This window comes from Rhinolophus sinicus, linkage group LG09 (genome assembly GCF_036562045.2).
Source record: "Rhinolophus sinicus isolate RSC01 linkage group LG09, ASM3656204v1, whole genome shotgun sequence".
In the NCBI taxonomy this organism is placed as follows: Eukaryota; Metazoa; Chordata; class Mammalia; order Chiroptera; family Rhinolophidae; genus Rhinolophus; species Rhinolophus sinicus.
In genome coordinates, this window is record NC_133758.1 from 71098780 (window position 1) to 71124771 (window position 25992).

General features: G+C 38.7%; 2 protein-coding genes across 6 annotated transcripts in view; one reads left to right on the forward strand and one right to left on the reverse strand.

The window, feature by feature from the left end:
• The window catches only part of CCDC146 (coiled-coil domain containing 146), a 129868-nt gene that overhangs the window by 31579 nt on the left and 72297 nt on the right, over positions 1-25992 (forward strand). The gene's annotated exons all lie outside the window — the stretch shown is intronic.
• FGL2 (fibrinogen like 2) lies at positions 18394-24612 on the reverse strand. Its single transcript, XM_019744546.2, has 2 exons — positions 23905-24612; positions 18394-21732 (listed from the first exon to the last, which is right to left on the reverse strand). The coding sequence occupies exons 1-2, from the start codon at positions 24515-24517 to the stop codon at positions 21026-21028; spliced, it is 1320 nt and encodes a 439-aa protein (XP_019600105.2). The 5' UTR covers positions 24518-24612; the 3' UTR covers positions 18394-21025.

The window sequence follows — 25992 nt, forward strand, 5'->3', positions numbered from 1 at the left end:
CTTTCTTCAGTGTCTTCTACTTTACCAAGTACGAGTGTGTTACTGCCTTGGTTAAATTTACCCCTAGGTTTTTGTGGGGGGTTTTTGCTGCAATTGTAAATGGGATTGTTTCCTTAATTTCTCTTTCTGACAGTTTGTTATTGGTGTATAAAAATGCAACCAATTTCTTTTTCTTTTTTTAAAACTTTTATTTATTTAAATGTGTTTCTCCAGGACCCATCAGCTCCAAGTCAAGTAGTTGTTTCAATCTAGTTGTGGAGGGCGCAGCTCCCAGTGGCCCATGTGGGGATGGAACCAGCAACGTTGTTTTTAGGAGCACTGCGTTCTAACCAACTGAGCTAACTGGCCGCCCCTCCCCCCTGATTTCTTAGTATTAATTTTGTATCCTGCTGCTTTACTGAATTCATTTATCAGTTCTAACAGTTTTTTGGTGGAATCTTTAGGGTTTTCTCTACATAGTATAATGTCATTTGCAATAATGACAGTTTTAGTTCTTCCTTTCCAATTTGGATGTCTTTTATTTCTTTTTCTTGTCTGATTGCTGTGGCTAGGACTTCCAGTACTATGTTGAATAGAAGTGGTGAAAGTGGGCATCCTTGTCTTGTTCCTGATCTTAAGGAGAATGCATTTAGCTTTTCCCCATTCAGTATGATGTTAGCTGTGAGTTTGTCATACAGGGCCTTTATTATGTTGAAGTATGTTCCCTCTATTCCCACTTTGCTGAGAGTTTTTACCATAAATAGATGTTGGATTTTGTCAAATGCTTTTTCTGCATCTATTGATATAATTATATGATTTTTATCCTGAATTTTGTTTATGTGGTGTATCACATCAGTTGATTTGCATATATTGAACCAACCTTGCATCCCAGGAATAAATCCCACTTGATCATGGGGTATGATCTTTTTAATGTATTGCTGAATTTGATTTGCTAATATTTTGTTGAGGATTTTGCATGTTTGTTTATCAGGGATATCGGCCTACAATTTTCTTTTTTTTGTAATGTTTTTGTCTGGTTTCAGAATCAAGGTAATGGTGGCCTCATAAAATGAGCTTAGTAGCTTTCCGTCCTCTTGAATTTTTTGAAATAGTTTGAGAAGAATAGATGTTAATTATTCTTTGAATGTTTGGTAAAATTTACCTATGAAGCCATGCAGTCCAGGACTTTTGTGTTTTGGGAGTTCTTTTATTACTGATTTGATTTAGTTGGTAGTAATTGATGAGTACAGATTTTCTCTTTCTTCTTGATTCAGTCTTAGAAGATTGTATGTTTTTAGTAATTCATCAATTTCTTCCAGATTGTCCAGTTTTTTGGCATATAATTATTCCTAATTTTTTCTCGTAATCCTTTGTATTTCTGTGGTGTCAGTTGTCACTTTTCTTTTATTTCTGATTTTATTTATTTGGGTCCTCTTTTTTTTCCTTAATGAGTCTGGTTAAATGTTTACCATTTTTGTTTATCTTTTCAAAGAACCAGCTCTTGGTTTCATCGATCTTTTGTTTTGTTGGGTGATGCTCTGTTGTAGTCTGAAGCCAGCCTCTGGGTATATTGCTTCTGGGGCCTCTTGGGACGGGCTCTTGTGCAGGCCAGGTCAGCCATTGCCTATAACTGGTCCAGGACTACTTGGTAGGAGCTACAAAGTGATCCATGGTTGGTCACTGCCTGTGCTGGAACTGTAGGCATGTGGGAGAGGCCATGCTATGAACCAAGGGCAGCTGCCACTGGGCCTGGGGTAGCTCTGCAAAACGTCCAGGGCACCTTGAGGCCTGCTGTCACCTATGGCTGAGCATAAGGCTCAGCCGCTGCTAGAGCTTCATGTGGTATGCGAGTTAGGTGAGGCAGGATCTCAAGGAATCACCAGGGTGGGACAAGAGGTGTTCACCAGGTTAATGCAGATTTAGATTTGGCCATGAGGGGGAAGGACTCAACACAGGAAAGATGGTACCTGCCTGCTGGCTACACAGGAGAAGGATTCGACACAGGGAAAGTGGTAATTGTTCCTCCAGTCCTCTCCCAGAGGCCACACAACTCAGTCTCTCCTTCATTTCTCTGGTGCCTCCCAAATTGTCCAGGGTGAGTACTTGTAGGCAAGTGAGTCTGTGCATGGGTTCTTTAAGAGGGCCTCTGGGTTTCCAGCATCCTTCTGTCTCACTCAGATGGTCAGAATCCCCACTGTTATTCACAGCCAGATGTTGTGGAAGCTCTTCTTCCCTTCACTGGTACTCCAGGCTGGAGAGTCCAGTGTCCATCTGGAGTCCCTTGCTCCTCCTAGGGGGGCCTCCACAGCCAAACCATGCCTCCTGATTCTCAACTGTGACACACAGGTGTGGAGCTGACCCATTTTGTGTCTCTACCCCCCCTACCAGCCTCGACATGGCTCCCTCTTTATGTCCTTAGTTATAAGATTTCTATTTAGCTAGATTTCAAATGGTTCTCCATTGATTATTCTATAATTTAGTTTTACCTTTACTATGGTCATAGGAGGAGCCCAGCACATCATCTCTCTGCTCCACCATCTTGACCCCTCCTTTTATTGTTTAAATTCTTTTAACATTCCTCTAAGATTTTTGATCTTACAAAAAATTTTAACCTACTTTATACAAGCTATCCCCCTTCGGTTGTATAAACAGAAGCTGTATTTGTAGAATAGCAAGGGTTCAGATGGCAACTGAAAGAAAGCCGTAAAAATCTACTTGGAACGGTCCACATGTTTGGCATCACATTGAATGAACCAGAAACTGCTTTCATCATTTATTGCTATTAATGCTAGTCTCACAATTGGCCCAGTACTAATGAGTTGCAAAACATAAATGTCATGCTCTCATGTAATATTGCATGCAGAATATGTTCAGTATGGCATGCATGGCACTCTGCAATTTGTGCCAAAATTATTTTTGCAATCTAATAATTCACTTCGACCCCTGATCTTCTGCTTATGTTGCTCCCTTACCAGTTCTCACATATTAGATACTTAGGAAACTGGCATATAGTCATAAAGCATAATGCAAGGTCACAGATTTCCTAGTCACATTGCCTCTTGAAAGACTGTGCCATTTAAAAAGTCAAGGAAAATATTTGTATAGGCCACACTTTGCAAACCCTGTATCTGTTCCTAACCTTTTAGTCTGGCTCAATTTTCCTTTGAGAAACTTTGCCTGAGCAGCCAGCTCACAGTGGTTTCCTCAACCTCTCAACTCTTAGAGCACTTGTAGGTTGTACCTGTCACTTAGCACTAAGGTCATTAGCAGATATTTATTGAATATCTTCTGATCGCAACATATTTCTGATAGAAAATTTAGGATTCCCCACTGACACGATAATCACGTTAAGCAGTAAGACCTAATAAGGCAGGAACTACACTGTGGTAACTTACACTTTGGGATGAATGTTCAAAGTGATTCTTGGGAACTGAGCACCACGATTCCCGTCAGTGGACTGTGTGAGTTAATGCTCCCCAGCTCTGCCATTGCTGCCTATCTATGAGGCCTGGCACTCCACAGACTTTTCTTGTCCCATGGAAATTTGATCTTCCTCTATTTAATTTTATTTAACATTTTTTGTTATGGTTTAATGTATATACAGTAAAGCTCACAAGTATTCAGTATGCAGCTCAGTGAATTTGTACATATGGCTATAACCGACATGCTTAGAACTGAATTCATCATTCTCTCAATCCTAATTCTCCTCCTGTGTTCTTTTTGTCAGTTGAGGGTTTAAATATCTCTTGAATTAATCTTTTCACTGCGGGATGAGATGATCTGGAAAAAGCTTTTTGGAGGCTATAGGACATGAGAGGAGATATTTCGTTCATATCCATGGCATCCACTATGAACCTACTTTTTATCCTTAAATTTTGCCCACAGCCACACATGCACATACTTGGAATATCTTCACCTGGATGACCCCAAGTTACTTAAAACTAAACATGCTCAGAACTAAATTCATTATTCTCCCAAACCTGAATCTCCACCTATATTCTGTCAGTTGGTTCTCTCTTAAACATCTATTAAATCTGTCTCTTTTCCATTCCTGCCATATCACCAATTAGAATGCCATTTCAATGATCGAGATAAGATATGAAAAGAGACTGAACCAAGGCTGTGACAATGGAAAAAGGGATAGAATACACATAGGAGAGATATTAAGGAAGTACAAGATACTGGACTTAGTGTCTGAATAAATGGGTGATGGGGTGGCAGTGAGGAAGAGGAAAGAGTCTAAATTGATGCTTGGATTTCTGATTTCAGAAAGTGGCTGGATTATGGTACTAGACATGACAGGAAATTCAGAAGAAGCCACTGGTTAGAGGGGAATGTCCACTGTGTAGATCTTGAGTTTACCAGGGAAATCCCTGGGTAGAGATACAGACATAGCAGATTCTTGATAGTATTTGGATTGCTTTCTGAAAGGATTGCAGACTGTTTCTGATGTATATTTAACAGCACAGTCTACCACTGTGTATTTATAAAAATGTTGCCATCCTTTACTAATTTTCTACTGTTAAAATTGTCTCTTTTACTGGGATGTTCAAATGTTCAAAAGATACTTTCTAATTTTTTATACATTTTGTTCTTTTAAGGCTGGTAGCAGGTTAAATACATTTTGGAATTTTTAATAAGAATTTTAGATTAATTACTGAAAGTACTGATTTTCTGATGCTGCTAAAACTTCCTGTATTTTCTAGTTGGACCTTCCGTAGAGTTACTGATGAATTTCTTGAGATAATCCGTAATTAAATTTAAAATATTTTTCAAAGAATGAAAAAGTTTTCTATTTCTTTCATACATGAATTAAGAAATAAATTAACTGGTAACAAAGATGAAAATATAAGATCCCTAACCCCAAAAGCTTACAGTCAATGTGGTTTCAATTATGTGATTTAATTTTCACAATGATTCCATAAGGAATAGAAATGTGAGCTAGCATCATTTCCATCTTTAAGGCTCTGAGAGATGAAGCCTTGCCCTGGCTTGCACAGCTGGGCAGATGCAGAGCGAGGCATGGAACCCAGTCTCCTGTCTCCTATCTTAGTACATGTTGCACCTGACCTTCTTCACTTGACATTCACACATCTAAACACTGCTATTTTAGGATTTTACAAATTGACTTTTTAAGTAAACTGTATATTAAAGGGAAAAAAAATGATATTTAACTCTGTACTTAAACATTTCTCCCTTAGTCTCTCTGTCCTTATCTTTGTCCTCACACCTCACTAATGGCTGTACTTAGAGGATATGCATCTAAAAATAACTGCTAAATTTCTTTTTAAAATCTTTCTACAAGTCTTGCTATTGTTGGCATGTTTTCACTTTTCCTTCACACACCCAGGCAGTCTTGCAAGAATTTTGTTTGGCTGTCAAGAAACTTTAAACAGACTGGTAATTTGTTAAACGATACAGATAGATTCCGTTTTTCTCATAAAATTTTTTTCCCCCTGACAGTAAGGTGGAGATTTAAAAATCTTTCCAGTGTGGAAAGAAACCTTGGGACATGCCTGTAATGCACTTAAACATTTGGGGTATTGATATGGTTCATATCTATTTACAAAGACTACAGATGTGTAGTAGAATCACAAGAATACAAGCCATGTTCCGCTTTGCAAAGTAGTTTACCCTCAGCAGCTCCTCTGTCCCTTTACCTGTGTGGTTAATTTTCTTTGAGTTCCGTTTCTTTTTTTTCAAGTTCTTTGCTGACGTAATGAGGACCTAGTTTGTGTTTGTGTTCACTCCTGAGTATTTATTTGTAATTGTATATTTAACAAAGTTTTAATTACCTCTATTTTTCATTGCCTCTTTAGCTACTGTTGTACCACGTTGATTAAATATTAAAAATCATCTAAATCAGATGCTGTTTTTTTTAATAGTCGCTGTGAACAGATGTTGTTTTTTAAAATAAGGGTTAGGAGAAATACTTAATGATATTGTTTTCTCTTTTGAGAAAGTCCTTGAGAGTAAATTGACTTTTGAAAGCTTGTGGTTGTCAGTAGACTATGCGCATCTTGTGAAATATAGTACCTTTAGTAATCCCAGAACTGTAGTCAGGTGCCATTTGCATCAGGGATACGTTCTGAGCAATGTGTGATTAGGCGATTTCCTTGATGTGTGAACATCATAGAGTGTGCTTACACAAGCCTACATGGTATGGCCTCCTACTCTAATTGTAGGTGCTCTCCTTTTATAGGACTGGTGGTTCAGTAGGTTTGTTTACACCAGCATCACCACAAACGTGGGCAATTGTAGTGTAAACCCCGGATAATTGGCTTTTATTTTGTAATGCAAGTGTCTGGCTTGAATTGCTGAGGCATGCCCTTCAGCAAAGGCTATCTCAAATAAACACTTTGGCAGCTACACTCCTGACAAAGAGCCACACCCCCTGCTGAGGGTCCTTTGTTTTAGAGATCTTAGTTGATTTCAATAATTGACCATTTAGGCTCCTTTTCTTCTCTTCCCCCACTTTAAATTCCTGTCCTTCTGTTTTAAATTCACCAATAAAAAAACAGCCTACAAAAGAAACCCTAGGCCCCCAACCTGGACCCCAATAAAAAGCAGACTCCCAGGCTTATATGCACTTTCTCTCTCTATCATGACCTCACTCTGTGCCCCCTGGGATACCTTATATGCCCCAGGGGCTGTAAGTAATACACTTTTTTTTTCTTCAAAGTTTCCTAATGGTTATTGCTGAAAGGTGTCTTGCAATCATAATAAACCACCAGGGTCAGTCCAGTTGTAACAGTGGTTTAGAAAAGGAAGATGTCTGTGGGACGCTCACTGGGGCCCAGGTGAGTCCCCCAGGTTATTTCTAGTGTTAACATTACTATGAATAGACTGAGACAGTCACAAAACAATAATGTGTTGTGCTACATTACAATGGCTACAAAGTCACTAGGCAATAGGAATTTTTCAGTTCCACTATGATCTTATGGGACCACCATGGTATATGCGGTCCGTTGTTGACCAAAACATCCTTATATGGCACATAACTGTATTTGAGTATATTAGGAACTAAAGATGGAAGCTTACGGATCAAAATAAATAGTGCCTTTTTCAATTAAAATCTATTATATATCGGTGGACAGGAAGAGAGTACTCTTGTCTGTTGGGTAGATTCTTTGGGGAATAAAGCAGAGGGGAACAGGATTGGGAATTTGGCTACAAAGGTACTATCAGTAAATGAGTCAGCAGTAATGAATACTTGCAAATTTGGCTAAAATGGGGCAATTGTTATAATTTTCATTAGGCAAGCAAGATTAAGGTCTCAGTAGTCAAGTAATGAGATACAAGCCATTCTAGGAAGTTAAAGAACAAAGTATCAGAGAGCCAGATAATAAAGTTTCTTTCAGCCATGAGATTAGTTTTTTTTCTTTTGAACTATTTTTTAATACATAAAATATGGCATAGTACAAAAATTCAAAAGGTACAGAATAGTATACTGTAGAAAGTAAGTCAGCCTCCCAACCCATCCCACAATCCACAGCCCTCCTGCCCAGGAGACCATTATTAAGTCTCTTCTATAGCCTTACAGAAGTCTATGCACAAATAAGCAAGTGGTAGTATAATATACACACTTGGTTTTTTTCACATAGATATATAATTATTATATTGTAATGTTTGTACATAGTATTATACTTCAATGCATGGAGCATACTTTAACTGATTCCCTGTTATAAAACATGTTGGTCATTTCCAATCTTTTTCTATTCTGACAATGAGACAGTTAATAGCCTTTTGTATGCATTATTTCACACTGGAATAATCATAATAAAAGGACAAATTTCTAATAGTGTGATTGCTGGATCAATGGGTTTGCTCACTTTTAAAAGATTTTAATTGTGGAAAAATATACATATCATACATAAAATATACCACCTTAATTATTTTTAAGTGTACAGTTCAGTGTTGTTAAGTATGTTTACATTGTTGTGCATCCAATATCCAGAACCTCTCATCTTGCAAAACTGAAACTCTATCCCCATTAAACAGCAGCTCCCTATTTCCTCCTCCTCTCAGACTCTGGCAACCATCGTTCTTGTCGTGTGGGAGACCCTGCTCGCTGCGCCATTTGTCGTGCGCGGAGGCCTTCTCGCTTTTGTTGTGTGCGGAGGCCTTCTCGCCGCGCCATCTTTCAGGCGGGGTGGCCTGTGGGGTCTCTGCTCCCGCTCCCCACACAAGAACGCAGGATATGGTGAGGCCGAAAAGGAACACCCGCGGAGCCATAGGTAGGGGAGTCATACCACTATGGTCTCACTGGAGGCTGGGCCCACCGGACGCCGACCTGCCGTCCGCCTTTCCGCCAACCGACCGACCGACGACTCTCCTCCACTCTCTGGACTCTGTTCCTCTCTCTTGGCTCCTCTTCCGCTCTCCTCGGCCCTCCTCTTCCGCTCTCTTCGGCTCTGCTCGGTTCTGCTCGGCTCCTCGGCAATCCTTCGTAGCCGCAGCAGTTATACCAGTGGCCAATCGGCTAACCGGCCACAGCCGACGGCCAATCAGCCACAGCCGATGGCCATTCACCACCCGAGCCAGCACCCCTCCACGTGAGGCCGAGAGCCTATAAACTACTTTCTAGTGTCCCCACAGTTCTACTTTCTGTTTTATGAATTTAACTGCTCTAGATACATCATATAAGTGGTATCTTACAGTATTTGTCTTTTTTGTGACTGGCTTACTTAGCAAAACATCTTCAAGTTTCCTACGTGTTGTAGCATGTAGTCGGACTTCCTTCCTTTTTAAGGCTGAATAATAGTCCATCAGATGTATATACCACATTTTTTTATACATTCATCTGTATAAAAACTTGGGTTACTTTCACCTCTAAGCTATTATTAATAATGCTGCTATGAACATGGTGTATACATATATATCTTTGAGACCCTACTTTCAATTCTCTTTGATATTTACCCAAAAGTGGAATTGCCATATTGTGAGTTTGTGCATTTTGAAATTTTGTTTTTACTCCTAAGGTGTTCTCTATTGATGTTATAATAATTTATATTCCCACCAACAATAAATGAATATTTCTTTACTCATACCAGCACTGTGTGCTATCTAACTTTTTGATCCTCGTCACTCTAATAGGGGGAAAAATGTATCTCATCATAGTTTTAATGTACATTTTTCCTAAAACAAATGGAATAGAGTTTCTTTTCATGTGTTTAAGACTGTTTTAAAATGTAGTATATTAATAGAAAATGTGAGGCATAGGAAGGCCAACGGATCAGGAGATGATTGCCACTGAAACGATAGTTTATCACAGATGCTAAGAGAAAGGTGCACGCCATGTCACAGTGGACAGCATAGAGAAGCACTGGTCGCTCGGGAGGAAGAGGGAGAGGAACGAGCTGTGGGCAGGAACCTTTCTTGTGGTTTCCTTGGGAAGGAATGGCTGAAGCAAGGTCAGCAGGCGTAGGATTGGCTAGCTGGAATAATTTCAGTGGGTTCTGGGGCCTAGGAGATGACCCCCATTATTTGGTACCTGGCACTGGGGTCATAAAGGCAGGTGTACAGTGGCCTGAGGGTGAGAGAGCCTGATGGAGGAGATGGCTGAGAGTGTGGACTCTGGACTTGGTTTGTACTTGAAAAGTGTGTCCCCAGGAAGAGGACTCCTCTGGGGTGGAGGATGGGGTGTGCAATGAGGAAGGCAGGAAGCCATGGCAGGGTGACTCAGACACCTTATCAGGTCGTCTAGAACAAGGCATATCTGGCATAGTCATGTAGGGCAGATATTAAAGCACCAACTTTACAGAAGCTATTATGGAAGCATGGTTAATACAAAGACCCATTTGTACTTCCTTTTTTGTGTGTGTGAATTCTATTCACATCTTTTTTTCCCATTTTTCTGTTGTGTAGCTTTTTCGTATAGATTCATAGGAGCTCTTTATACATTTAGAAAGTGGGCCTTTGTGTATACTATGCATTGCAAAAATCTTTCAGTTTGTTGGATTTCATTTGAGTTTGCTTTTTTTCTCCATGTGGAAATTTTTTTTTTTTTATGTGATTTTCTTTTACAGCTTCAGGATTTTGTGTCATACTTAACAAGACCTTTGTTACTCTGCAGTGATAATTTTGTTTCCTGTGTTTTCTCCTAGTATACTGATAGTTTGATTCATCATATTTTAACCTTTGTTCTATCGGCATGTCTGTTGGTGTAAGAGGAAACAAAAAGGAAATGCCAGCAACAAGCTTAGAACTTAATGCTAAGTCCATTATCCTCCCAGGCAAAAGTTCTTTACATATCCTAGCCCATACATACCTGGCTGGAGGCCAACAGCACATCTGGGTGGCATCAGAGCTATGAGATAATGGGGTACAAGAATTACTGGGCATCAAACCTCGGATTAGGAAGACAGAAATTTTGCTGTCCATAAAGACTATGTCTAAGAATGGACAGGCTCAAAATGTCTTAAATCTTAATGATTTGGAAAGAAAATCTCTGATGGTCAGGGGTAGGGGAGTAGTTCAGTAAAAACACATGTTCGTTCTCGCTCTGCATGTACCAGCCATGCAGCCTTCAGCAGGTCATTAATGTTCTCTGCGCCTGACCTTACACGGAGGTTACACTTCTCAGCCTGTGAGCCGTCAGGGGTCCCTCACTACCTACCATGGTGGTTTTCACCTTCTTTTAAAATTCCTTTTATTATCACTTTCTTCCTGTAGAAACTTACACAGAAGCACAGCATGTAAAACAGGTTTGGATGTAGTGGGTGCAGAGCTTAAGGTCCCCTGTCCTCTCCCCTTTACATCTACTGTCACCACCAGCACCACGGCCCCAGGCCCTCTGAGGCCCCACTGAGAACCCCCATGCTCTGTATAGATAGCTTGGGGACTGAATAAATGATCCCCTTCTCTCCCACCTTCAAACCCATCTCAGCACAGCCAAAAGGAAACACACCAGCTTCTAGAAAGCAAGGGCCTTCAGGAGTAGAGGAGGGAGTTCCGCAGCACCGTGCCACAGACTTCCTACAATTCCTCTTCACAGCAGACGCCTCGCCCACACCTCTTTGGTCCCCTCTTTCAAAGCTCCTCCAGAAGCTTATTTTCCTGCCCCCAGGCTGTTTTCACCCCTCTGTGTTTCCATCCACCTTCTTGATATGTTTGACCATGTCATTATTTTGTAAAACAATCTTCATTGTGCCTTCCAGTTTTCCTTCCCACCAGTAGCCTATCATCACTTCACAGGCCCAGGCACAAAACTGAGCATTCAATATGTGGCAAGGGAGATTGCAGAAACTTAGGTTTGATTTTCTCTGCTCTACCAGAAGGATTAAATGTCACCTCTTTGACCTTACAGTTGCATCCCTCCACTCCAGTCTGATCCACAATTCCTTTCTTCCTTTCCTTACCGTCCCCTGCCGCATACCCTCCGCTCCAGCTAAACTAGATGTATTGCTGTTTTCCTACGTAGCTCCTGATTTTCCCGCCTGCTGATGCCTTTGCTCCCCCTGCACCTAGCCCAGGAGTGCACGCCTCCACATTTCTGTGCTTCAAAATCCTACCCATCTTTCAAGGACAGCTCAGATCCCACCTTTTTCTTGAAGCATCTCAATTCCTATTTCTGTAACCTCCCTACATTGTGCTTGTACTTACCTTAGACCACTTATCATTTTCTTTCCTGTTTGTTTAACTAACCGAGAGTATGCTATTCCTGTTGATATTCCTTGCAAACTGTTAGTTAGCTCACTGTTGTGCGTGTAGCCATGCCATTTTCAAAGGAATGGCGTACATGGTAATCATTAAAGCCCTCCATCAAAATAATCACACTAGTGAATCACTATTTTACAAGGCAAACTCAAAAAGGAGAAATTTCTTCCACATTTCTGAATGTATTTTCCACATCAAGTCCACTTAAACTCTCAGATATTTAAATGTTTGTTAGAATTATCATACCAAATTAGAACCATCGTGCATATATTCCAGTTTTATTATTGCTGGCTGAATTTCCAAAGGGATATGCAGTGGAGAAGCGGTGATTTTCAAATGTTTCTTGAAAACAAAACAAAACTTTTTCTTTAACAGAAATTGAAAGTGGTGCCCCAAGATATAAAACAAAAGCAGAACTACTCTAGGTGAACAGTGTTTTGTGCATCAGACATTCTCCTGGCTTTTCCATATTCTTGAAATATGTCCGCAGAACTTTAGGGTTGCTGAGGACACAGTTTGAGAACCCCTCCTCTAGCAGTTCAGCATGTTACATACCAACATTATATTCATCATAAAAGTAGCAGTCTTCCTGTCCAACTTCCATAACTGTCCATGATATCAGAGCTTCTCTAGATTTCTAATTGTTGACTTATCAGACAAAGACAAAAATTTTACTTGATATAAGATAAAACTAAAAAAGTCACCTTCACCAACAACATTCATTTGTAAATTACATTCACATTTTCAAAGAATTGTTGTATGTAACATGAAGATAAGCACTTTGGTGTTTACACAAGAAATCCTTCAACTTCCAAGAACTTGCAAAGTGCTTTGAACTTCAGCAAAATGTTTTCATCAGTGAGTTCTGCCATGTAACCATGGAAGTAAAATAGTGTTTTGGACAGCAGGCAAACTTGTTTGCCTTTTCTGTCTGTGTTGTTAATAAATTCTGACTTAGCGGCAGGAAGAAAATAAATTTTAACCACTAGGTTAAGTAGGGACAATAACACACTTGGAAACTACATTAATTTTTGAAATATCGCCAATCAACAGAATATTATGTAGTTGTTTTGATAAGATACAAAAAGAGATGTTTCACCTTAATGCTAAGATTTCATTGGAATCACTTAACAGATTTACACAGAAAGTCAGAGTAGGGGTGATACTGAGATTTGCGTGTGTATGTTTCACCGTGGAGTTACCATGGGTAATTTATCATGGAAAATTAGTCCACTTCATGACAAGTAGACCAAGAAAGCCAGGAAAGCAGAAAATGGATAATGCTCCACACGTGATAAATAGAGATAACAGATGTTTGCTTGATTTTTTTTCAGGGAAGACTTTAGTGAGTGTGAAATATTATGTAGCATTAATCTCAGCAGAGATAACACTGCAAATGCTCCTCAGAAGGTGTTTGGCACTTGGCTGGCACTCAGCAAATGGCGGCTGCTTATCATTATTAGTATGTAGAAGCCAGACTCTCTAAACAAAAAATAAAACAGGTTACTTAGATTAACTGAAAAAAATATACTAGCATTACTACTGAATGGGAAATAAATGTAAGCAACTAGTTTTATGGACCCTTCTTATATAAACTTGCACAGCATAAGCACAAATTATTTGCTTCTGGTACAAGGTGAAAAAAAACACACCACAATTTCCAGAGATAGAAGCTCAACAAATTTTCAGATCCTGTGTGATCCCAAATATACCGAACCTTTGTATGAGGCCTTTGTAATAGAGAAGCAGTTCATCTTAAACAGTATTATCTGTAATTACTCAGAGAAAATCTTGAATGCTAGAGATTAAATTCATATTTTGAGAGTTTGGAGAGTTATTATTTGGAAAATATCTTATGCAAAACACTTTAGTAAGCCTATAGCACCTTGCTATGCACATAGTAGGCAAGTGATAAATATTTATTGGATTAAAATAATAAATATAAATGTAATAGTTATTTTAAAGGGCTAAGATAAAGAAGGCTGTTTATTTTCAAATGTGATTTTTTTTCCTTTCAAAAAAAGAGCATATATTTTTAGATGTTTTGTGTAGATTCCTTCTGAAAATGGCTAATAGAATAATTCAGATCTTTTTGAGAGACGATGTGATGCCTGGGAAGATGCTGGTCACAAGTTAGCTGGCTTTTGGTCTCAGTTTTGGTTCACCCCTAGGGCTTTAGGTGAGAAGCAGTGCAGAGGCAGAATTGAATGTGGTCCTGGGGACAGCAAGCTGCTGACCTGACAGAGAAGCTGTCAAGAAGTAGAAAGAGCAGATTAGAAGGAGCCACGCCACAGGGGTGTGGAGGAGAGGAAAGGCAGTGAAGAAGGAACCATTCAAAGAATAACAGCAGCATTAACAGCATAGAACTGTTCCAGGGGATTTAAAGAAATAAATGTTCTGTTTTATCTTATTCTATTTTATATAGCATTGCTTAAAATAAGCTAGCTATTGACCATGATGGTTTTTGTTGTTTGACTTTTGACTGCCTGTAAGAGCTGTATATCTGTTTTATTTCCATGGGCAATTTTCCTTGTGTGTTACAGTGTCTGTGTTACAAGTAGCATTTTAGCTTGCATGTGTATCACATATGTACCTGTGTCGTGTGTGTATGTGTGTACCACAAGGAGAACCAACCATAGGAAAAGGACTACACGCATTTCCACCTGCAGCTGGCCCAGCACTTAGTGAACATTGCCAGTCAGAATTCATTTATAGCTAGCCCAGTGTTAAAACTTGAAAAGCTAGTAGAAACAGAAGATTTAGGATACCTCTAATTTGGATAATTTTTGGAAAATAGTTATGAATAGAACAAGGTTGAAGATCATTAATATCTCTAAAATAAAGAGAAAAGGAGTAAAAACAGTCTCTGTTTAACTAAAGGTTTATAATCATAACAAACTGGTACCTTAACGATTTAAAATGACTGTACATGATTCCTCAAATGTGGGCATCACACTGTTAACAAAGAACATTTTTTGGTCTGTAGCCTAGTTCATATTTCTTTTGCTACATGCCTGTGTTCACACACACACACACACACACACACTCACACTCAGTAACCTGCATGACAGCACTCCAGCCTCACAAGATGGTGTCTCCCAGAAGATACGATAGGTCATTGCCTCCTCCCTTCACTGTGGAGTGACTGCCTCACTCTAAAGCAGTGATGTGTAGAAAACTATTTTGGGATACCATAATGGTTTTTAAGACATCTAGTAACTCAACAAAATAGTTGTTGGCAGGAACAAGAAAAAGCACGTCCAAATCTAAAATAATCTAGAGAAAGTATTTGTTCCAGTGGGAATAAATCTCTGCCCTCTCCATAAGGGAGCAGCCCTGGGGCCTCTCAGATGACATAATGACAGGGTGGGTGGATGGGTGGGACAATTGTGATGTTTCCTCTGTATCTCCACCTCTTTCTGTGGATGTCTTTGCTCCATATACACTGTTTACTAGGTTATCTCACGGATTCCCATGGGTTCATTACCATCTATATTCCAGCAACTTTCAAATGTAGTTCTGAACCCTAGATGTCTTCCTTGAATGTCCAAATGCCATCCACTTGAATATCTTATAGATATTTGAACTTAGCATGTTCAAAGCTGCTGATCCCCACCCCCCACATTGCAATCAGCCTCCCCCTGCCGTCTCCCCCATCTCAGTTAACAGCAGCTCCCTTCTTCCTAGTTGCTCAGGCTAAAATCCTGTCGTTTTGGTGATGCCTCTCATCTTTTCACCATCCGCCCTGCTCTTTGATCAGCAAATGTTGTCAGCTTAAAGATCCACTTCCCTCCAACTTCTGTAGTGCTTTCATGATCTCTCTTCAAGATTATTGCTAACAACATCAAACTGGTACTTACCTTTCAATCTTGTCTCCAACACTCAACAAGAGTGGTCCTTTTAAAACGGGGTGAGATCATGTACTTCCTCTGATCAAAACCCTGTGTCTCTTACCTACTCAGAGTAAGACACAAATCCTCTCCAGGACTTACTTACAAGGTCCGGATGATCTGGCAGCCCCCCACCCCCCCTCTTACTTAACCCCAACTCCCTAAACTCTCTGATCTCTCCCCCTAAGCCACCCCCACTCTGTACTGTCTCCTTTTCCTACACTGGCCTCCTTGCTGACCCTAAAACATGCCAAACACTTTTGCACCTTGTGCTGCCTTCGCTTGGAACACACTTCTCCCAGATACCTGCCTGTCTTGCTCTCTCCTATCTTTAAGTCTTTGTTCAAATGGCACCTCCTCAGAGAGGTCTCCCCAGCCCACCTCTATAAAATAACACCTTCTCTGATACCCCTTCTCTCCCTTACTCTGCTGAATTTTTATGACATTTATCATGTATTGTTTATTTATTCATCTCCTCTGATGAAATATAAACTCCCCAAGTACAGGGTATTTTTTTGTTTGTTTATTTGTTTTTTTCTGTCTGTTTGGGTCGCTGATATATCTTTGTCTTCCTTCAAGACTGCCAGCACATGGTAAGTGTTCAATAAATACTTTTTGAATAAATTACAGCTAAATCCACTCCAACATTTCTATCTCCATAAGTCTTTTAGTTCCAACACATTTCTGGCTTCTCAACTTTAGTTAGCATGAGCTGCTGTTGAATCAGGTTTGTGTTAATTAATCTGATAGCAAACTATTAGAACCAAACACATCTGCTCACGTTAGCTCACTGAATTCAGAATTTTTGGTAAATATACTTGTATCAATGATTTCAGTCACATATGAAATTCTGTTTTTCTTTCTTAGTGAAGCGACCTCAAAGTCTATCTCCACACGTATTCCCCAGTTTTCTGCTGATGTAAAGGAGCAAAGTCGTGTAAAAGCTTCTCTTATGATTTGACTTTATAATTGACATCAGGGCACGTCCTGGTTACAGATCTGGAGATGGTGAGCAGTGGGATGAAGGAGCTGAGAGGAGAATTAAGGTTGCTCTCTCAGGAGAAAAAGCAACAGAGCCGTAGGGACCACTTCAAGGAGCAAGGGAGGCTCAGTCACATTTGGAATTTCGGGGGGCCTCTGAGTTCTCCAAATACACCCAATTTCCCTCATTTCTATTCTCACTTCCAACTCTTCCCCACCAATAAACAAAAAAACCTGGCAAAGCTATGTATCACTAGATGTTGCAACTTGGCAACTCACAAAATGAGATTAGTTTGGATTCAGCCAACTCTGCCTGTTACCTCTGGGGAGAGGGAGGAGATTGGAAGTGAAGGTGGTTTGCAAAGGGTCTTTAATCTGTAATCTTAAGAAATTAAAGCGTTTGTGGATTTTTTATGATTAAAATTAATTTCAAAATTACAATACAGTAAAGAAGTATGAAAAATACTTTTTTTCTTTAGGAACTCAGGTAGCACAATCACTGTCCGGCCCAGTACAGCCATATTCCTCTGCGTGGCATGTACCCAGAAGCATGTCCCAGAACCCCTTCTAGAAGTTTGCCATTGTTATGTGCCCAATCCTATAGTATATACGTGATCTCATCTTCCCGTATCTCCCCTGGCTTCAGTCACTTCTCACCTGTATTTACTGTCTCCCAAATCCTCTGATTCGACAGCATCCACTCTTGCCCCAACTACTATAACTCTGGCTTCTTTAGACTACAGCCCTTCCTCTATGGTAATATATGCATGAACCACTGTGAGAAAAAACACTCCTGTCTCAAATATCCTTTACATCTTAGACAAACAGATTGATTTCAGGGTAGAACCCAGACAATTGTTGAACAATGTAACATATAATAAGGAATATATAGAACCAAAGAGGAGAGGTACCAAATTCCTCCTGATGTCATCAGAGAGGACTGCCCGTAAGAGATAACTGTTTTTGATGATAATAATGATTATGACGATGATGACGATATATGCAGATGAGCATATGTTCTAGGTACTTTACATATGTTATCACATTTAATCCTCTCATTAACTCTAACAGGGAAATTCTCTTATCTCTATTTTATAATTGAAGGGAAAAAAGAACAGTGAGATTAAGTGACTCTTTGCCCACGATCACACAACTTGCAAATGGTGGAGCTGAAATTCAAACCTAGCAAGTCAGGCTCCTGAGTCCCTTCTCTCAATCATGGGTGAGAAGACAAAACTCAGCGTGGGTTGAAGATGGCATCCAATCTAAACCAAGGGAACGGTATACACCAAGTAATGAAAGAATATGGTTTGCTCGAAAACAAGGCATTCAGTGGGTCGGGAGTGTGAGTAGTGGTAGAGAAGGACATGGAAAGGGTAGGCAGAAACCAGTTCACGAAGGGGATTGTTTGCTGGATTTTACCAGATAGGAAATGAGGGGTTGTTGAAATGAAAGGTTTTAAGGACAACAAAATGATCAGAATTGTATTTTTGAATAATCCTTCTGGCAGTGATACGGAGGATAAATTGGTATAGATTGAACCTGGAGGCACAGTTTACTACTAGGAAGCATTTGCATTATCCTGAGGAGATGGTGGGGTCTGAACCAGAGCAACAACATTAATGATGGAAAAACAGGCGATTGAGTTGAATGCCGCAAAATGAAACTGAAACTTGCGTATTTCAGATATGTTAACAGTATTCAAATAGAGGAAATAAGATAATGGTATCCCTGTGTTTGCCTTGGTCTTCCTGTTAATGAAACAGTACTCATTAAAATCTTCAAAGAGTCAAAGGTCAGGTAAACATTATACAACTTTTCAGACAGGAGTAATATAAATATTATTTCACAGACAATGTTTCCACATCAAAGAAATAAATAGATGTGAAGATTAAATCTTTTATTTTACAGGGTTTTAAAAAGTCAGGAAACAAACTTATTTATACATAAAGGAAAATAAGAATTATAAACAAGATCTTATCATGATGACATTACCCATCACTTTTATCATTAAAACCCTTGTCTGGATAGCCAGTCAAAAATAAGGAACAGCAAATTTTGTTACTAGAATATTTTTATGCTTTGTATATTTAAGCTCTTTGTTTATTAGACAGATTCATTTCGAGCATCACTACTTATAAGACAAATTTGATATTTTTTTCTCAAAGATGAGTGAATCAGTTCCACTTAGAATTTTTAAGGACCCAGTTTTAGTCAACATTTTCAAAGAAAGATAAAGCTCAAAAATAAAGTCTTTATTAAGATAACAAATATTGACCATTAAAATGGAACCAAGACAAGACTCTAAAATAATATATTTGTTAATAGTGAATAACATTTATGAACATTAGCATATATTAGTAAGTAGTTATCTTAAGGTAAAAGACTCTCTTAAATATAATCTATTTCCATCAATGTGTTAAAGATTATAAAAATCTAAAATATATTTAATAACAAGTGACATGAAATTATTTCGTAAAATAATTTCTGTTACAGAATTTTTTATTAGAAAAGTGCTATAAAAGCATAATAGAAAATAAAATTTTGATCCTTTGAAATAAGGTGGAAAGATATAAAGACTAGCTTTTGAGTATTTACATGGATTAATGAATTATATGCCAAATTCTCTTGCAATGATATCTATTTCCTATTAAATCAGTGGACACTCACTATATGAGCTATTTTTCTTTAGAACCGTATTCTGTGAGGAGTCCATTTTTAATCATAGAAATGTTCTTAAACTTATACCTATATCAATAATTATAGAGAGTAAACGAAAATGCCCTTATCTCTAATAAATACATTGTATAATATGAAAATGCTCTTAGTCTTAAAAAAAAAGAAAAAAAAGAGAGAGAAATGAAAAGTAAATCAGTTACAACATAAACATTTGCTGCCCTATTGGCTAGATATGCAGCCTTTGAAATCTACAATGATATTTTACATTTCGGTCATCAATTAACTATTTGCATTTCTTTTTAACATTTTTAAAGTATTCATAATACCTTAGTTTTCATTATATTTACCTGAAATTTTCACGTTATATACTTTTTAAAGAATATTTTGCTTCTTTTTTATTAGAATTTCCTATAAAAGGCAATATTTGAAAAATTAACTTTTTACCTAAAGCAACATTATTTTCAAATAATGACTAAACATGCACTTGTGAATATATTTTGAAAACTTGGTTACTGTAGTGGAAACAGACACTATAAATTAAAGGCTGAATGAATGCCTATGATTCACATACAGTATGGTGCATTATTTCAAATTTTATGCTAGAGCATTTTCAGACATGCAGCAGAACACTGCTGTTCTCCCTGAAATGATCCCTTTCTTAAATGATGAAATTTAACACAAATCTTTTGACTATGATACTTGCATTCCAGAATTAATTGATGCATTATAAAAGGTCCAGGTACTTTTGTTTGGTTAAAAAAATAAACACCTATATTTGCATCCTCTGATAGCAAAATAAGCAGTACATCAGTTAGGGTTAAAATATATAATATTTGAACTACTATTCTATGTATTTCAAAATTCATATGCTTTTTACAAATAGATTGATCTATTTGTCCTATAAAACTTAGCTTTAAAGCTGCTATTGCTTTGGATATAAAATTGGCCTTCAGAGTATCATAGAATATAAATAAATGCTTCATTCATTCCCTACCCACACCTACTCCACAAGAAAGCCTACCAGTAGTCTCGCACAGTAGTGAGAAATCTTACATTAAAAGGTACTGGGCATACCGAACAAAGGAAGATAATTTTTATGTTAAAGCAGTTTTCACCAGCAAACATCTAAAGAGTTATAAACTGTGAATGAATTACCTTTAAACCATGGTCTTTAGGGTTAAATTAATTTTCTGAATGCTTTTAAGAGTGACATGCTAACACATTTTAAATGACAAACATTTTACATTTCTTGAATGGTACATGAACAGATTTAATTATATATATATATTTCCCTTTGGCTGGTAACTGAAATGCTGTAGGCTCTTCCTGGCCCAAGTGAAAGCTATAAATTGAATAAATTTATCTCAGAATGAGGATTAGGGTATTTAGAGACCAAACAAACAAACAAATAAAAAACACCCAAATAATTGTGTGCAGCCCCCAAAGTGTGATATATGTTCAGAAGTGTTTGTCACAGCCAGAATACAAATTGCTTATGTAAAATCTAGCCTGCTGATTAAACAATTATTTTTAAATTATAGCAAGTAATAGAAAACTTTCAATTAATAGAAATTGAGAGATTTGTAAATTTAATGTGTAATTCTCAATCTTCTCAATTGCTTACAAGTACTCATTTGTAAAACAGCATAACAGCAACAGAACACTCCTTTAAAATGTATATTTTTCAGCTTTATTTTAAATGCTGTGTCTCATAAGAACCCACTGCTCAGAGATAAATTTTCAGCCATGGAAAAGCAGTACAAAATATATTCCAAAGTACTGAAGGAATTAATTGCCCTATTAGGTAATGAATACACAGAGGAATGAACATTAGTGATTTATGGCTTAAAGTGCTTTGGTCTGATCATCATTTTGGCCTTTTTGAAGGAGGACTTGTAGCCACCAGGCTGTGCCTCACTCATACCAGGCCAGGTGCCCCAGAAAATCCCATTACGGACACCTCTGTATTTTTGGTGATAATATTTACCATTTAAGTTTGCAGAAAGACATGCATCAAACCACCAGCCCGAACTGTAGTAGAGCCCACAATTCCCAGAGGGATATCGATCATTGTCTTTATCTGGGGTGGTGAAAAACTTCATGTCATGGTTGTAGTGTTTACTGAAACGTAAGGCATCTCCAGCTGTGCCGTTATAGTTCCCAACGTGTAAACGGTATTTGAGAAACTCATTGGCCACATAAAACTGATCATACAAGGCATAGAGTTTGACACCGTTAAAGTCTTCAAGATCTATTCTTAGGATCATTTCCTTACTCTTGGTCAGAAGATGAATTTTATCATTCCCCAGCCAAAATTCTCTTCTGAGGTTTCCAAAGCCTCTTTTGTAGTCTTGCCATGTTTTGGTGAAGTTGGTGCTACCATCGAGACGCGCCTGCAGTACTGTCCAGCCTCCGCCCATGGTCTCCATGTCACAGTAAACTTCGAAGCTACTGTTTTTGGGATCTGGTGTGACACTGTAGGTCTCACTGCTTCTTTTGCCAATTGTGTAGTACTCAGAGCAATCTTTGTATAGTATATGTTGAACTGAAGGGGGAAGAAAAGAAAGCATTGGGTTTTATTAATATATGCTACGCATCTGAAGAATTCTTTGTATGTTCAAAAGCAGTCTGACAATCCCATCAGTGATGACAACGAATCCTCACTCTGCTAAACTTACTTGAACATGTTTAGCAAATGTTTATTAAGGCCTCAGAACAAGAACCTGATGTTACAAAGCAGACAAGCTCTCCAACATACTCTGAGTTGGTAATAATATTGACAGCATTGACAACAAACAACAAAAAGAGTAAATATAAATAATAGTTTTAGTAATTTAGTAATATTTAGCCACATGTTCTAGGCATTCTGCCAAAGGCTGGATAACATTTTCAGACTTAATCTGCACATGAACCTTATGATGTAGATATTATTGCCACTCTGCTGGTAAGAATATTTAGGCTCAGAGAGGATCGGTGGCTTGCCCAAGTTCAGAGAAGCATGAATTGGCAGAGCCAGGACTCAGATCTGGCCGGCTGCAAAGCTTGTTCTTACAACCACCGCATCCCTTTGTCCTCAAAGTCAGATGATTCCAACTCTCCTATTCCATGCATTCAAATGAGGCATGGGCTTTTAAAAGGGGCTAAAGGGGCTGATAGCCTCCCATGTCAAAACGTTTTATAGGATATGTTCCCGATGATGTGTTAAAATTTTAATGGACAGCATTGATCATACATTCACATTTATTTTATTTGCTCGACAACTAAATAAAGAAGCTTAAGTAAAACAGAATTTTTTTCAATAATATACCAATATTCTTATTTCAAATTTATTATCCAGGAAAGCATTTAGCCAAATTTCACATGTTTGGTTTCTAGAAAGAAATGACAGGTCATTATGTTCAGGATAAGTGTACTAATCAGTTAACATGGTTCTGTATGAATCAAATACAGATATTTACTCCCAGGTCATTTTTATAAAACGTTTTTGCCGGTAAGGTAAGTTGAATATAAGCTACTCTGAGGCACACACACACACACACACACAGAAATGTATTCATGTGTATATAGAATTTAAAATAGTCAGATATTTCCCCAAAACTTTTAGTAGAAAAGTAGACAATAGAATCTAATATGTGCCCAGGTATATCACCTAAGATGCAGGAGGCCTTCAGACATGGGCTGCCAGGAGTATTAGCAACAGTGGTCCTTGAAACCCCCACCTACCTTCCCTGGCAGCTTCCCTTGGGGAGGGAGCATGCACGAGGTACTTGTTCCAAATGACCGTGATCCCTGTCCCAGGCACCAGATCCCTTCAACCTCACACTCACTCATGGTAAGTGGAGGTCCTAATGCAGAGGTGGCTTTCCACAGTGTGATAAGACCATAAGCGGCAGTGGTCCCAGGAACTCGGTTGGAAAGCTAGTGCTTGGAGGAACCAGTGCCACAGCGGACAGGCAGTTAGGTTTGTTATCTTTAACATACACTTAGTACAGTTAATTCAGGTGATCTGGATGATGAGGATGGGTTCTACCTTTACATGCTTAAATTCTAGTTTAAGGTAAAAATGGGAAAGAAGTAGGAATGTATTCCTTCATTTAGTGGCATGTCAAACCTCCCCTTAAAATGTCTTTGTGCCCCTAGATCTTAAAGCAAAAAGTTGTGCACACACATGAAACCATATAACTGCTTCTATTCCATCTATGAAATCTCCCATTTTCACTAACTATTTGGGATTATGAATTGCAGATTACTTGCTAAAATCTTTCAAAGATCTCTTGTTGCCAAAAGAGAAGAACAGTCAACGGACCGCAAGAAACTGACTTTCAAAGAACAGAGCACAACCGCAAACACTGCCTTATCTTCACTGTTTTCAAACACTTCAGTGAAGACATAAATAAGTTAAATGTTCTAAAACATTAAGAGACTCCATCTATCTACGTCTGTTTATGTGTAGCTCTGGCATCAGCAAAGATCCCTGAAGTTGAAAGTGCTTTCTCATAGATACAGAACTAATTATGATTTTTGTAATTAGGGTCCTGCATCATTTCTGTGGTCACATTTGTAAAGATACTAGTTTTTCCTGTACTACCTTGATAAATAAAAGGCTTGATTTATTTAATCTGTCATTTATTGAACTTATTTGCTCAGGTTAATGGTTATAGACATTGTCCAGCTACATAACATCCATGAACAAATGATAAAGTGTTATTATACATACCTGGACGTGACTGTACTTCTTGATTGGGACACTTGGATGAACATTTGCCATCCAAATTGTTGACCACAAATGTTAGATTTGCCACTTTGTTGTCAACATAATTTTCTATGTTGTTCATATTGACAAGATTCAGCTTCTCCAGGCGACCCTGAAGCACATCAATCTCCTCTTTCGTAGTCCTTAGGTCAGAGGACAGCTTGTTCACCTCGCTCTCTAATTCTCTAACTCTGTTGTCATCAGCCTCTCCCAGAGCTCCTGTGCCAGGTGACAACAGTCCATTTCTGCCCGGCTCTCGGTTGTCATCAGCCTGCAGTTTGCAGTCGTGGCAGCATTTCTTCAGGCTATTTACGATTTCCTTGAGGTTCTGGACTTCTTTGAACACCTCCTCCATCCTGCCGTACTGCTTCGGGAGCTGAACTGTCAGCGGGGGCAGTTTCACCTGGTAGTGGCATTCGCCCCCCTCCTCGCATTTCCCTCTGCTCTCTAGTCTCACCGGGCAGACTTCCTTGGCCGGTTCATCCTTCATTGCTTCTGTTTCATTGTTTGCTGCAACCAGACAACCATAAGCAGCAAGGACAGCTGAGCTCAGCCAGCACCAGGTCGCTGGTTTCATCTTTGCTGCGGCGCTCACCCCAGCAGGGAAGTGTGCAGGGCTGGAGCTGTTTTAATAGCGGCAGCTGCCTGCCTGACTCAGGCTTTCTGTTCTCTGAAAAGGGCGGGACGGCAGCACTTGCATCACAAGTTTCAGAAACTCAGACAAGAGCTTGTTCTCATCAAACGCGGTTTGCCAAACGCTTATTCTCCATCAAAATTATACTCATCGGCATTACTATTAGTTGATCGGAAGCACATATTGAACAAGTTTCACTTTCACCATTTATTTTATAAAGCACAAGAAAAACCTTGGCTTTCAAAATAATTATGCTTGAAGTAAATCATTCAATTGTACTTAACTCCACTGGGAAAAAAATTTAAGATAAGACTTAAGTGCTGGTTATCCAGACTGTCTGAAGAACAAAAATGTTACAAAAATGGAAATGGTCCTTTTTCCTTTTTACAATGGGGCATTCAGGATCCAGTATTTTTCTTCATGTTGGATGTTCAGGTGACATCTTAAGTACTTAATTTTTTTTTTTTTTTAATCAAGTGCATCTTTCTGACTCATGCCATGGACTATTTCGAAAAGGGAAGAAAACTGGTAGAGAAAAACGGGCCTCTTTCTATTCCTCTGACCGTAACATAATGTAGTTGAAATGACTAAATGACTAAAACACAATTCAAAATACACCGTTGTCTTTCTGATCAAAAACAACAGTCTCCTCCTTTGCCCTTTACTATTTTTGTGATTATATTGTCATTTTCCACAGCTGATTTACACAAGTGTAAATCTTTGAAATATTCCTGGCTCCATGCTGATGCTTCTGTCTCCAGGCATCTACCTTCTTTGCCCACTGGCAGCCCTGATAGTCCCACTTCTGTGCTTCTCGCCTCTATAGTGAGCCCCTCTACCTGGTCTCTATGCCTCTTGGTGTATTGCCATCTTGCCCAAAACATGTCAGCACTCATGACTTTTCAAATTTTTCTTGGTTTCAAATTTTTTCAGTTTTCAAACTTTTCTCCTCAGAGACTGAGGGCAGGAAGGGGGAACAGCTTCAGTTGGAGAAACCACGTCCTTTTATGTGTTTTGCATATTCGCATCTCATATAACATTTCTTATTTTAAAAAGGATTTTATTGCTTTACAAGTAATTTCAAAATGACTGACGTGGATAAACATCCAAATTCTTTATTGTGTCATTTAAGGTACTCTGTAATCTAGCTCATATTTATTTCTTTAACTTGATTTCTTATGACTTTCCTACATACCCGCCTCATTCCAGCCAAACTCCCCTATTCATGTTCTCTAAATGTGTCAGGCTCACGTTATACTTCAACAATTGTATTTACTCCTGAGTACTCAGGAGACCTGGATTTCACCCCTGGATGCACCTCTTATTGATAGATCATTAACTTTACTGAGCCTTGGTTCCTGTAACTGTGAAGGAGGAATTTGGCTATTCTTCCCTCATACGAGAATAATAGTTATAAA